The sequence below is a fragment of the Cetorhinus maximus genome, chromosome 32, assembly GCF_964194155.1.
Source record: "Cetorhinus maximus chromosome 32, sCetMax3.hap1.1, whole genome shotgun sequence".
Classification (NCBI taxonomy): domain Eukaryota; kingdom Metazoa; phylum Chordata; class Chondrichthyes; order Lamniformes; family Cetorhinidae; genus Cetorhinus; species Cetorhinus maximus.
Window position 1 is genome coordinate 18,859,141 of NC_135910.1, and position 13,860 is coordinate 18,873,000.

General features: G+C 42.6%; 1 protein-coding gene across 4 annotated transcripts in view; it reads right to left on the reverse strand.

Annotated features, from left to right (window-relative positions):
• Nucleotides 1-717: 717 nt before the first annotated feature.
• The window catches only part of samd4b (sterile alpha motif domain containing 4B), an 82,506-nt gene continuing 69,363 nt past the window's right edge, over nucleotides 718-13,860 (reverse strand). For 3 of the 4 annotated variants that reach the window (XM_078533199.1, XM_078533200.1, XM_078533198.1), the window contains one exon: nucleotides 8,121-9,011. In XM_078533199.1, the coding sequence (XP_078389325.1) occupies nucleotides 8,983-9,011 (29 nt within the window). In that variant the 3' untranslated portion in view covers nucleotides 8,121-8,982. Of the gene's footprint in view, nucleotides 2,228-8,120; nucleotides 9,012-13,860 lie in introns of those variants that run through there. The other variant, XR_013573912.1, reaches the window with a different exon arrangement.

Below are 13,860 nucleotides of genomic sequence, written 5' to 3' on the forward strand. Positions count from 1 at the left end.
CACTGTGTCTCGCTACTGCATCCTTCCATCTGGTCTTTAGGTCTTCGTCGTCTTCTTCTTCTTCCCAGGGTCTCATCTCCATCATTTGCCTCAACACGTCCTCTCAACAGATGGCCATACCATTTCAATCTCTTCTCAGCTACTTTCTTTAATGCTTCCACAATTTTCACTGACTGCTGCCGCACCCCCAGCCCTTGATGCACAGTTTCCTGATCTTGTCCTTTGTCACTCCATACATCCATCTCAGCGTTCACAACTCATTTGTATCCCTCCCATCCACTGCGTACCAGAACTTGGTACATATTTTCATCAATAAGTTAAATATTTTTGCACGAATTACCTGTTGCAAATTTCAACCTACATTTATATAGCACTTTGAAATGTTTCCCTTGCAGTTTCATTTTTACATAAAAACACGTTATGCCCACCAAATCCCTTGATGGCGTTTGAATCCTCAGATGAAGCGTGTATCTGCCATCATCCTTCCCTGTCCAATGCACCAATACCAGCACCGCACGCTGGACTCAGTAGTGGCTTTAAGAGGAGAAGCAGTTGAAGTGCAGGAATGAGGGTGCATGAGAGAAATCAGAAATCACTTGAAATTCAGCTGAGGATCAAAACTGACCCACTCCCAGTGCCATGCTCTCTGTAATAAGTAGCAACTTCTAAGAACATGAAATAATAGCACAATCCAGGGGAAAAAAAAAGAGTTCCAACTTTTAAGCACTTTTGGATATTTATTGTTTAGTAAGAAAATTATTTTCCTGGCGTCAGACAGAACACAAAGGGATGTCCTAACTTTACAGCGGAGCAGAGATTCCTGGTTTCTTCAGAAGCTTCACTCTGGGCTAGATTTCTTTAAATTAGTAAATAGATTTATAATTGGGTCAAATTCTGGAATCAAGATGGAGGAAGAAATTCTACCTTGCTATTGTGGGTTTTAATCACCAGAATTTCGTGTGTTTTAATGAGTGAACAGGTGTGAGGAATATAAACAAACCTCATTGCACAGAGGAGTTTTTGGAATCTAAATCGAACTTCTCCCAGTGTAGCTGCATGAAAACTGTCCTTTTAGGATTCGTATCTCTACACCATAACTGGTGTGGTGCTTCTTTTTCTTGTTTCTCTCCCAGGGGAGCCAATTAAAGCAGCCTGACCACTCCATCGGAAAACCAAAGTGTTGACGTGTCGGTTGGGTGTGAAAGTTGGCATAGCCAGGTCCAATTCCATTCTCACCCAACATCCACACAATTCCAGGATTGGGGGAAATGGCTTGCCGTCAAGGCTAGCAAACCTGTTGGACATCTCTTCTCGAGGAACATTTACTGCCACCTCCTGGAGGTCAACACAGGCCAGATATCAAACCTGGGACATTTCAGAATGTTCAGTACCACAATGGGGTGGGGTGCAGTTACCAACAGGTCTTTTTGATGTTTCCCAACTACTCAACCTAAACAAATAACTTGAGTCATGGCCCCATTATGCTGTGTCCAGATGATGCCAGGACTACAGGTCTGTGAGGTCCATTAATGGCTATACCAAAACTAAACAACCTTCAATCCATTAACCAGAACTTAAAAAGGTGGCATGTGACAGAAATGAAGGGCCACACAGTTAGTTAATGTGCTCCCAGAAATGGATATATTCCAGCGTGTTTAATTGTCAAGGTGCTAAAAGAATGTGAAATGAAACTTTAGAAACCAGGAATGAGTCTGTTCTGGCCTTGGAAAAGCAAAATATTTAAGGAACAGGCATATTCCAAAGTTTGGCTATTAAATCCCCCCTCCCCCAGCAGCACAAACCCAGCTGCTAGAGACTTGAAACATTTCAACGCCAGCTCCAACACTGCTTCAACAATCCTCTATTCTTTCATACTTCAAACCCTCCCCCCTCCCAAAGCCCTCTCTAATTCTGTCTCGAGAAGTACAACTTCCCTTTTACATGAGGAAGCAAACCTGCTGCAAAGGCTTTTAAAAATAATAATTGTATAATAGAAAAAGGGTAACTTAACTTGTGTTTTAAACATGTATCGTAGCTTGTAAAAAGGTGGGGAGTGAACCTTCAAACACAATGAACTTTAAATGACTTTGGTTTAGATCCCAATCCAGTTTGATCCATTCCAGACCTTAGCATGTTCCTAAAAACAGCTCGTGTGGGAGTTAACCAGTCATCCTGCATTACTTACGCCCTACTTCACTGAGACATGGTGCAACAGGGTTGTGAGGCTCTAAGCAAAAAAGAAACAGGGTTTTTGCCTTCATTTTTATTGAAAACTAGCTGGATACTTCTGTGCCGTTTTCCCTGAGGAAGAGTGTATCCTCCTCCTCATCTGCCCACCCAATCTCAGCCCAAATTAGTTTCAAGTAGAGCCCAGGATTTAGAATTAAACTCAGTGACTAAGTTATTCTATTTTAGGATCTTGCCCTTCTCCTAAGCTGTACAGATAACTAGCAGTAGATAACCTTCAAATTCAGCTCTAGACTTCAATGCCAATCTTGATGGGAGCTGATTTGAAAGCCTGAAACTTCAAAATGCTTAATCCCACTGACTGTCTCTAAACTGAGCTTTCAATTGTTTGAAGAATTATTTTTTAAAAATTGGATTCCGTGGCATAAACCATACATGCAGTGCAGTTTTCTAAACCAGACACAAAGTGATATTGAAACGAGGGGTGAAAAACAAGCTGGGTGAAAGGATTCAGGAAACCCTGAACTAAGTCGTAACAAAATCTATGTAAACATGGGACAAGGCCCTGCAAAAGAAACTTTTTTCCAGTTCCTAGATTTGAAAAAGTTATAAAAAGTTAAGAGACACTAAACCACTCATTAGGGCCTGTGGAAAAGCTTCACTTTAGTAGCTTAAGGTCTGCATGTTCCTGAATGAATGAATATTGCCTTTTATGGGTCAGTTAAATAGTCTAACTGCTGCCACAAATTATCCACTCAAGGTCTGGAATGGAAATAGAAGTAGTTGTTCAGTTTTCGTCAATTTACCCAGAAATTTGTGCAACACGTATCTCACAATAGCACTGTACACTAACTAGACACAAAGTACACAAGGCTGCATCATACACTGTACAGATGCCTGAATAGGAACAGGGTTGAGCCTTATGGGGGGCCTGCCCCTCTATACCCAGTTCAAGCCTCTAATTTCAAGTGTTATTCTGAAACAGGAAACTGTTGCTATGGTAATATCCTGGGCAGCTGTACAACTGTGGATACCAAAAAAGAAATCTCTAAAACAGACCAATACACCCAAGGGTGGTAAAGTGGGATATTTATAAACCCCAAATCTTATTTTACTTAGTCTGCGGGGAGGGAGAAGGGAAGATTCCTTAAATGGTTTAACACTAAATTACTGCTCGTTACATTGGCTGAATACAAAAGGATGAAGACAGCAAGTTGAAACTTCTGCAGAATTGCATTTTGTGATGCTCAGTGTGTGATTTAGCCTCAGACTGCCTTGAAAGCCATATTTATTAGCATAGTGACTAACTGCAGTTTAATTTAAACCAGTCCAGTAGAAATTGTAGTGTGCCTACACAAGACAGGTGATTCAAATTTACTAAAAACTAGGAATAGTTCTCAAGGAAAGCAACTCACCTTTCATTAGGCCCCAACTTAAAGGTGCAATTAAAAACAAAATTAACAGATCGGTGATGCAGAGTATTGACATTCTACATTTCCTCATATTAAGGAAAGGGGGAGTGGGAGGGAGAGGGTGAGTTATCTGCTAGCATGTACTCTGGCAATCCAACTACATGCAGTGCATACAAAGCCCCCCTTCCCCTACTAGTTGACCCCTTGCAGGGAGGCCTTCTCTATAGGAAGAGGAAAAATATTTAAACACATTAAACTTATCTGGGTTTACAGTGACCTACAGCATTTACGACAATGCTATAGATCAACAATCTGACTTCCAGCAAAAAAAAAATCCACCAAATCTAATTGACAAAATCTATATTTTAGGAAAAGACTGGAAAAAATTTAAACAATGACTTTTGGGGCAGCTGTTTTCATTTTTGTAGCATTTAAATTTGAACAAAAATGGTGGATCATACTGCTTACAACATTGCTCCCCAGTTAGTCACACATCAGCCTTTCACCAACACAGCACAGGCATCCTTTAGGGAGTGAACTTCGCAAGCTAACCATGCATTAATGGCAGAACTCCAACTGGTTTCAGAGTTCAGTTGAGCAGGAAGAGGGACAGAACTGGGTTGGGGCTGAGAAAGTATGAAGAATATGGTGACTCAAAGGGCAAGTATTAGACTGTCTCACTGTATTGGCACATGTACAATTGGGCTGTGCCAGGGGATGTGCATTCCAGCTAAGTGGGAAACAAATAGCTTTAAGAGGTGGGGGGAAAAAGCAATAAAAAAAGAGCTGGCTGTACAGTGGTGCCTTCTATCTGGTGAATAACAGTTATCACCTTTTCATTCAGTATGGAACAGATAATTATATTTTTTGGGGATACATATTGGACTTGCATCCCCACAAGAACCAGCTGCAATTCCAATTTCACTACATTTAACAGGAAAGTTGACGCCAAATGCAATCAGCTTTGTAAAGGATGGTGAAGTTTAACATCCAAGCCTAACTTAATAAATTTATCAGATGGTCTTTGTTTAAAAAAAACATTGAAAATGTAGATGGTGACAGGCCATGGTTTTATATGGCTAATCTGGCATCCCTGGCACCAAGCAATGCAAAAGAAGCAACTTCAGTGCTCAACTGTAGCCATGAACTGTTTCTGGAGTTGGTATAGAGAAAAAAAAAACTGTGGCCTCTAAAGAGGCCAGAGGAACATGGCAAAGCAAAAACAAAGCCAGTCTCCCAGCACCCTAGCAACAGAACTGATCTGCACATTGGACCAAGTGCAGCATTGAGGCATACACTGTAGCAGTGATGCAAAGTTCAGAGATAAGTGATGGAAAACATAAAAAAGGGACCTAATTTTTGTGGAATTATAAAACTGTTTAAATAAGGGTGGGTTGCTGTATAAAAAATATGAACAAAAATGTAAATGTAATGGGATTCCAGCATTCTGAGGGCAAGTTCAGAGCAGCAGGCTGTCTCTAATAGATTGTGCAAGAAAAGGAGACCCTCATTTTAACCTCCCTTCAGAGTCTGGATAAACCACACACAGATTCAAATATAAGAAGCATCTATTCACTCCAAACAGATATGCCAATCAATCAGATTCTTTGGCAATTAAGGAACCATCCTATTTAATAATGTGCTTATCTCTTCTTGTATTTATCTTTTTTTTTGAACAATGCCTTTTTCTTGCAGCTCTAAGGTAGGAGTTGTAAAAGTACATTTCATGCAGAAGTCGCAAAATCAAAGTCACAAACCTCAATGGGGGTTTTTAAATGCTGTGCAAGGTGACCTACCATACAATTATATTTCCAGTTGGGTCTTGTGAAAATGTATTTCTCAAATACAAGCCTCCTTACCTTCTTCTGTCACGACACTAAGTTGGGAAAACAAGGGTTTTGGTGTACATCAGGCGGGGAATTGGTGATATGGAAGGGTTCACATCCAATCTTTTCATGAACAGGGTGATGAGGTGTCCCTACTCCTGTAGCAATTAGGACAGCCACTCAGCAATTGAAATATTTGCAAAATGGACATAAAAAAAATTTGAGGTTTTGCAAATCTAGAATTTTTTTTTTAAAAAAAAAGTTTACACAAGCAGGTGATTCCTTGCATGGGGGCAGCCACATCCCATTCTTTGCTCTTTTAGTCTGGTTTGGGAGTGGGAAACGGTCATCCTACCCCTATACTCGCCTCTTCAAGACGACAGCTAGAACAGCATTGAGACAAGTTCAGAATAAATCTGTTCACCGATGTGGCAGGACCATTAAAAAAAATCCAAAGTCATTTAAAGTCATGCCTGTGTTGTGCATGCCCCCCCTCCTAAAATGTAAACACATAAAACTTTTTTGCTGAAGCCACAAGACTCCAAAAACAAAAATGTGATTCATATAAACAGGCCCTTATATAACTGATACCCTTTTGAGAATTAATCTCACTTTTCCATACATACATTTACTATATACATGAAACCTTTCATCTTTGAACATACACATTTCCCCCCCCCACCCCCCTCCCACCCCGCCCCCCCACCCCCAATTCTGTGCCTCATGCTAGAAAATTATGACCTATGAACTCTCTTCAAATGCAACTGTAAGCGATCGGGGAGGGTTACGCAAATACACACCTCCCCGATTTCTTGCTTCCTGTGTTAAAGTTTTTCAAAAAAAAAGGTTACCTTTCTGACATCATCACAAAGAAATATTGTGTTCTGAAAGCACCAACATTACAAAACTGCAGTAAACATTTTTTTTTGTTGTCAATGTTGCAATTGGAACTAATTAGGAAAAACACTGGGGCCTTTCCATTCCCCCACCCACCTCCCTCCAACCGGAAGGAGGCCAGTGGTTTTTTTTGGTGTAATCACATAGCTGCATGTTTAAGTTTAGACATTGCCTACTGTCAAATGAAGGTGGCATGAAAAGCAACAATGCTTGAAAAGAGTGAAACACCAATATCCCACCACTTGGCCACAAAAGACTTCTACATTTGGGCAGCAAACACAAAACAGACTTCTCAGTATGCAGTAACATCGTGAATGTCTGATCTCTGCCAGAGGCCTATTTATTTGGTGTTTAAATGAAGCAGACATGGGCCTTTCCTGCTGTGTTACTGTTCAATAATCAAACTGGCATGCCCCTGCAGCAAGCCAAGTTTCACAATTCTTGCCCCACTCCCCCAGCCTCCCAACCCACCCCAAAGCAAAACTCGGTCCAACAGACCTGAATTGGCAAAATTCATGACTTATGCAACCAGCACAAAGCATCAGGACAGACCTTCAATTCCATCCTAAGACACTGTAAAGCAAAGAATTTCCTGGGGTGGATGTGTCATAGGTTTAACCCCAGAATTTCTGCAGCAAGATTCTTAGCTGATCTGGTACCAGACTAAAAGCTTTGATTGGGGAAAGGTTGGGTGGTGGGGGAGAAATAAAAAAAAAGTATGTTCTACTCCGAGTTCACAGGTTACTGTGTAACTGCAAGCATTATATACTGAAGAAGATTGGACATGGCAGTGGAGGATTATGAGGGAGAGGATGATTTCTAGTTTATTCTTACGGGCAGCTAGAAAATCAGGGCCTAGTTTCTAATGGTCAGGATCCAATGTCAGAGCATTCCCTTAGTTAAAGTATGCTAAGCATTGGAAATCGCAGCTTCTAGAAGCCTATTTTTTTTTTTTTAAGAGGCACAGTCTGTTTATCACTGCTCACAGGTGCCGCTGCAACGGTGTCACCCAAGACTCTTTCAGGGCCTTTCATTTATTTCAACCTTCCCAAAATCTATGTGAGAGCAGTAATCCCAGCCGAAGAGTCAAACACCGCTTCAAACTCCCACCACCCCAAGCTCTGAACCCATGGCCAGTGTTCCGAAAGTCAGTCAGCACACATTCCTCCAAATTCCCCAAAGATCAAGTTGGCATCCATGAAATTCCAATGTAAAAGAGAGAAAAAAAAAAATCACACTGACCCACAGCCAAATGAACAAGAGGCATTGAGACTCCTTCAAGGACCCAGTCATTGAGAAGTTAAAAAGACGTGGGGGTTGAGGGGCTTCATCGTGATAGGTTTTTGGGTGAGGTGGGGAAAACATCCAGTTAGATGCCTCCTGCTAGGAATCCACAGTTATGAAACAACCAAACAATATCAACCACAAAGCGAGAGAGAGAGAGGGAGAGTGGGGGAGGGAGGAGGGAGAGTGGGGGAGGGAGGAGGGAGAGGGGGAGAGGGGAGGGAGAGGGGAGGGAGAGGGAGGGAGAGGGAGGGAGAGGGAGGGAGAGGGAGGGAGAGGGAGGGAGAGGGAGGGAGAGGGAGGGAGAGGGAGGGAGAGGGAGGGAGAGGGAGGGAGAGGGAGGGAGAGGGAGGGAGAGGGAGGGAGAGGGAGGGAGAGGGAGGGAGAGGGAGGGAGAGGGAGGGAGAGGGAGGGAGAGGGAGGGAGAGGGAGGGAGAGGGAGGGAGAGGGAGGGAGAGGGAGGGAGAGGGAGGGAGAGAGGGGGAGAGAGGGGGAGAGGAGGGAGAGAGAGGGGGTAGGGAGAGTGGGGTGGGGAAGAGAGAGGGGGGAGAGAGAAGAGAGAGAATTTAGTCTAAACTGTGCTATTTTGGAGCCTGTTCACAGATGTATTTCTGCTGTTGATACAAGCACAAATATACAGATGAATATAAGTAACACAATAACACCAGATTAAAAAAAGTCAGTTGTTTCCCCAGTTTGCTTACTGCACTGATTAATTCTCTTTGCAGCTCCTTAACTGGAGTTTACTGGAGCAATGCATGGATAATGCAACAAGTTTTTTTTTTAAACGTAATGTGGGCTTCAGAACAGAACACCTCTTTTATATATTTTAAAACTTTCTTAATGGTTAACTTGTATGCATCACTTTGACAGTTGACCAGAGGTTTTAGGTTAAATTAGTGATAGACAGATGCAAAAGCCAGACCTGTATTACTGCCAAGTACTGCATGCACTGGGTACCAGACCTATATGACAGCACAGCATGTACAGGTTTCTGTTAAGACCATTGTAATATCAGCCAAGAGTTCCCGTCTCCTCTCTCTCTGTCATGAGCACTGCTCACCACCTTACACTGTCAATCACTAATTTCATGTTAGTTCCCAGTTTTCTTTAAATTAAGTTTTGAGCTATATGACTTATTTGTACCGGTTCAGAACCTTTTACCAGATGGGTGCTGAAAAAAAGTTAAAACAAAAATATACTGGAAAACGGACCGGAAGTAGTTTGAGTACCGGTCTATTTCCCCCAAGGTTAAATAAAGATCAGCGAAGATATACATTGTAAGGTGTAGTGACCCTCAAACTTCAGTGGCATTTCCTGCAGCTGCTGTGTTATGTCAGTCTCTCAATAAGTGTTCACAAGCTAAGTACAGCATACTAAATAGTCGATGTCTTGTCCACTCCATCTGTTAAAATAAAAAGGAAATTATTTCAGTGAAGCACCAGTCAAGGGCGCTGCCATTACCATCAGTTCTCTTAAGTTCTTCTCTCTTCCTGTTACACGCCAGATATGCCATCCTACACATTTAATCTTTGTTGCATTCTGATTGTCTTGAAATAAAGGCTCATTCCACCATCTCCGATACAGGAATTCTCTAGAGCTGTGAAATTCTTTAACTCTCTCAGGCTGACCTCCTCACAACTCTCTACCCATTCAAATCCAAGCTATTGTACAACATCTTCTATCCCACTTTTTGCCATCTTGGTGTCTGGCACTTTACTTCTCAAAAACAAAGTCTTAACTTGCAAGCTTTGGGTACCTGAATTATGACTGAACAAAGCATCCAAGTATTGCATAATTCAACATTCATTACAAAATTTCTTACAAAAATTTCTTACACTTTTCAAGAGGCAAATGTTTATTAACTTGCTTAGTGTTTTATAACTCATTCTAGTTAGTTCTAAAAGGAACATTTAAGTAAAAATGTATACTTTTAACACCTTGGAGATAAAGGGTGTCAAGAAGCTTAAAAATAATGATCGTTTATTGGGGAAGGGAGGGGGTGATGCTTGTATCAGCCTTAGTTCTCAAGACTCACTCTACTTGCTACAATCACTTAACATAGCAGGCTCAGTCTTGGCTGCAGCACATACTACCGGGACTCAATATCATACCAATCTTTACAAAGGCATCTAATAAAGCTTTGCTGCTCCTGATGGGTTGTGTGTCAATTCAACCTGAAGCTTAGCTACACTGATTAGGAAAGATAAAAGCAGAAAATGCTGGAAATACTCAGCAGGTCAGGCAGCATTTGCAGAGAAACAGATTTAATGCTTCAGGTTAATGATCTTATCAGAACTGGGAAAAGTTAGAAACGCAATGGGTCTTAGAGTGAAAGGTGGGAGAGTTGGAAAAAGATAGAGTGGAAGACAGGAGAGATTAAATGAGAAAAGGGATAGTGGTGTGAGGCAAAGGGACAAATAAAGAAACAAAGAATGCGTCTAGAGGTGGTGTGAATGGCAGACTGATGAAGAGCTGCCATCCGAGAGTACAAACAAGAGAAAAACAATTCAAGACCAAAACCTGCAAAGAGACAAAAAAATGGGGGCAGAGGTCAGAGTCTGAAATTGCTCCACGGTGAGTCTAAAGTTTGTAAAGCTCCCAATTGAAAGATGAGGCGCTGATCCTTGAGCTTACATTGAGCTTCACTTGAACACTGCAGAAGGCTGAGGACAGAGGTCAGCGTGAGCACAGGGTTGAGAATTAAAATGACAGGAGATCCGAAGTTGGGGTTCATGCTTGTTACAGAGCAGACTACATTGTGAGCGGCAAATACAGTATACTAAAACTAAAAGGAATACACACAAATTGCTGTTTCACCTGAGAGGAGTGTTTGGGGTCTTTTTTTAAAAATTCATTTATTGGATGTGGGCATTGCTGGCTAGGCCAGCATTTATTGCCCATCCCTAAATGCCCTCTGAACAAGGGCAGTTAAGAGTCAATCACATTGCTGTGGGTCTGGAGTCACATGTAGGCCAGACCTGGTAAGGACGGCAGATTTCCTTCCCTAAAGGACATTAGTGAACCAGATGAGTTTTTACAACAATCGGCAATGGTCATCATTGGACTTTAAATTCCAGATTTTTTAAAATTGAATTCAAATTCCACTATCTGTTGTGGTGGGATTTAAACCTGGGTCCCCAGAGAATTACCCTGGGTCTCTGGATTACTAGTCCAGCGACAATATCACTATGCCATCGCCTCCCCAACCTTTGGAAAGAAAGATGTTGTGAAGAGGACATACGTAGGCTACAAAGGGACATAGATTGGTTAGGTGAGTGGGCAAAGATCTGGCAAGTGGAGTATAATGTGGGCAAATGCAAAATTGTCTATTTTGGCAGGAAGAGTGAAAAAAGCATATTATCTAAAATGGTGAGAGATTGCAGAGCCCTGAGGTTCAGAGAGATCTGGGTGTCCTAGTGCATGAATCACAAAAGTCTTGTATGCAGGTACAGCAAGTAATTAGGAAAGCTAGTAGAATGTCATCATTTATTGCAAAGGGAATTGAATACAAAAGTAGGGAGGTTATGCTTCAGCTGTACAGGACACTGGTGACACCACATATGAAATACTGTGTACAGTTTTGGTCTCCTTATTTAAGGAAGGATGTACATGCATTAGAAGCAGCTCAGAGACAGTTTACTAAACTCATGCCAGGAATGGGCAGGCTATCTTATGAGGAAAGATTGGACAGGCTAGGCTTCTATCTGCTGGAGTTTAAAAGAGTAAGAGGTGACTTGATTGAAACACATAAGATCCTGAGGGGTCTTGACAGGGTGGATGTGGAGAGGATGTTGTCTCTCGTGGGAGAATCTAGAACTATGGGTCACTGTTTAAAAATAAAGGGTTGCCCATTTAAGACAGAGATGAGAAAACATTTTTTCGCTGAGTCTTTGGAACTCCTTTCCTCAAAAGGCAGTGGAAGCAGAGTCTTTGGATGTTTTCAAGGTAGAGGTAGATAGATTCTTGATAAGGGGTGAAGGGTTACTGGAGGTAGGCAGGAGGTTACAGTCAGATCAGCCATGATCTTACTGAATGGCAGAACAGGCTCGAAGGGCCAAGTGGCCTGTCCCTGCTCCTAGTTCATCTGTTCATAGGTGAAATGGCAGGTGTTCCAGTCTTGCACTTGCATGTAAAGGTGATATGGGAAGGGGAGGTGGTATTGGGGGTGATTTGAGGTGTGCACCAGGGTGTTGGGGAGGAAATGGTTCTTTTGGAATACTGAAGGGGGGGAGGGGGGGAAAAAAAAAGGTGTTTGGTGGGGTCATCATGCTGGAAGTGGCGTAAATGGCAGAGGATGATGGGGTGGAAGGTGATGATAACAGGGACCCTATTGTGATTCTGGGAGGGAATTGAAGAGATGAGAGCAGAAGTTGGAAAATGGAATGGGCCCAGTAAAGTGCCCTGTCAACTACAGTGTGGGGTTGGAGGGGAGGGCCAGAGTCCTCCGTTCAAGGAAAAGGAAGACATACTGGAAGCACTGGTATAAAATGCTGTTTCATCAGAACAGATGCAATGGAGACTGAGAAACTAGGAGAACTGAAGAGTCCTGGCAGGAAACTGAGTGTGAGGAAGTGTACTCAAGGTAGCTGTGGGAATCAGTGGACTATATCTGTTAATAACCAATTCCCAGAAATTGAGATGGAGAGATCAAGGAAAGGAAGGGAAGAGTTGGAGATGGGCCATGTGAGAGAAGGGTGGAAATTGGAAGCAAAATTGATAAAATTTTCCATTTCAGGGCAAGAGCAGGGAATTACACTGATATTATCATTATTAATGTATGGGAAAAAGTAGTAAGGGGGGGGCCTGAGTAGGACTGAGACATGGAATATTCCATATATCCCACAACTAGGCAGGCATAGTTAGGACTCTCAGGAGCTCCAACAGCAACACCCTTTCTTTGGAAAAAGTGAGCGGAAACAAAGGAGAATTTGTTCAATGTGAGAACAAGTTCAGCCAGCTAGAGGGGGTTGGTCGTGGATGGAGAACGGTTAGGTCTCCATTCGAGGAAGATGTGGAGACCCCTCAGACATTCCTGGTGGGGAGATGGAAATGTAGAGGGATTGGAAGTCCATGGTGAAGAAATTGGAAACTTTAAAGTGATGGAAGGTATTGGAAAAGTCACAAATGTAGGCATGAAGTTATTAGACAAGGGGGGAAAATATTGATGGGAAGAGATCAATGCAATGGGACAAAACAGGCTGAAACGATAGGCCTACCAGGAAAGTTCTGTTTGTGGATCTCGGGAAGCAAGCTGTTCAGGGTTGGCCATTTGAGGTCAGAGGCTGTGGTGGAAAGGTCTCCAGAGGAGATGAGATCAGTATCAGTACTGGAGATGATGGCTCGATGTTCACTGGTGGGGTCATGGTCCAGGAGGAGGAAGTGTTGGAGAGTTAGAGTTCGGCTTCTGCAAAGTAGAGGTCAGTTTGCCAAACAGCAATGACACCACCCCTTGTTGGAGGAATGGCGACAATGCTGGGGATTGACCCAAAAGAACAGTGCAGCAAGTTCAGATGGAGTGGGTGGGGGAGCAGAGAAATTCAGACTGTTGAAGTCACACCAGCAGTTCTCAATGAAAAGATCTAGAGAAGGTAAGAGGCCAGAGGAAGGGGTTGAGTTGATGGGAGAATATTGGAGGTGGGTAAAAGGGTTCATTGTGTGAGGAAGACTTCTGGCCAAAGAAGTGGGCAAGTGGGTACAAAGGCAATGGAAGGAAAGCTGAGCATCACGCCAAGCTCAAAATTCATTGAGGTGGGGGCATAAGGGGTCCTTTGCTAAGGGATCAGGAGACGCTCAAGGTTCATGGTCTGCACTGACTTAAGGGGTAGAAAAGGAGGGACTATTCTATTGCCCAACAGCATGTGTGTCTAGAGGCAGGAATAAGAAAGTTATCCAGTAATATTTCTGTTGATCATCAAATGATTCCTGGTTGAGCATGAGTGGCATGGGAGGACTGACGAGGCTCAGAGGTGACCCTCCTCATCGCACCAAGGTGAAGAATGTTCTCAAGTGAGGTACGGAGGCATGGTCTTACCCAAACAGGGTAATGGATAAAATACATTCGCCAGATGTTTTGTAAAAGTTTCTCATAGAATGATCAACAAACAGAGGGGGTTCCCATTTTGGTGGAATTTATTCCAAAGAGAGGTGAATCAACATTAGTCCACTGCAGGAACCTGCCTTCCTCCCCTACATATTTTCCACTTATAATACTGAATTTTCTTACTCTGAATTGGAGAGAAACCTCGCTTCAT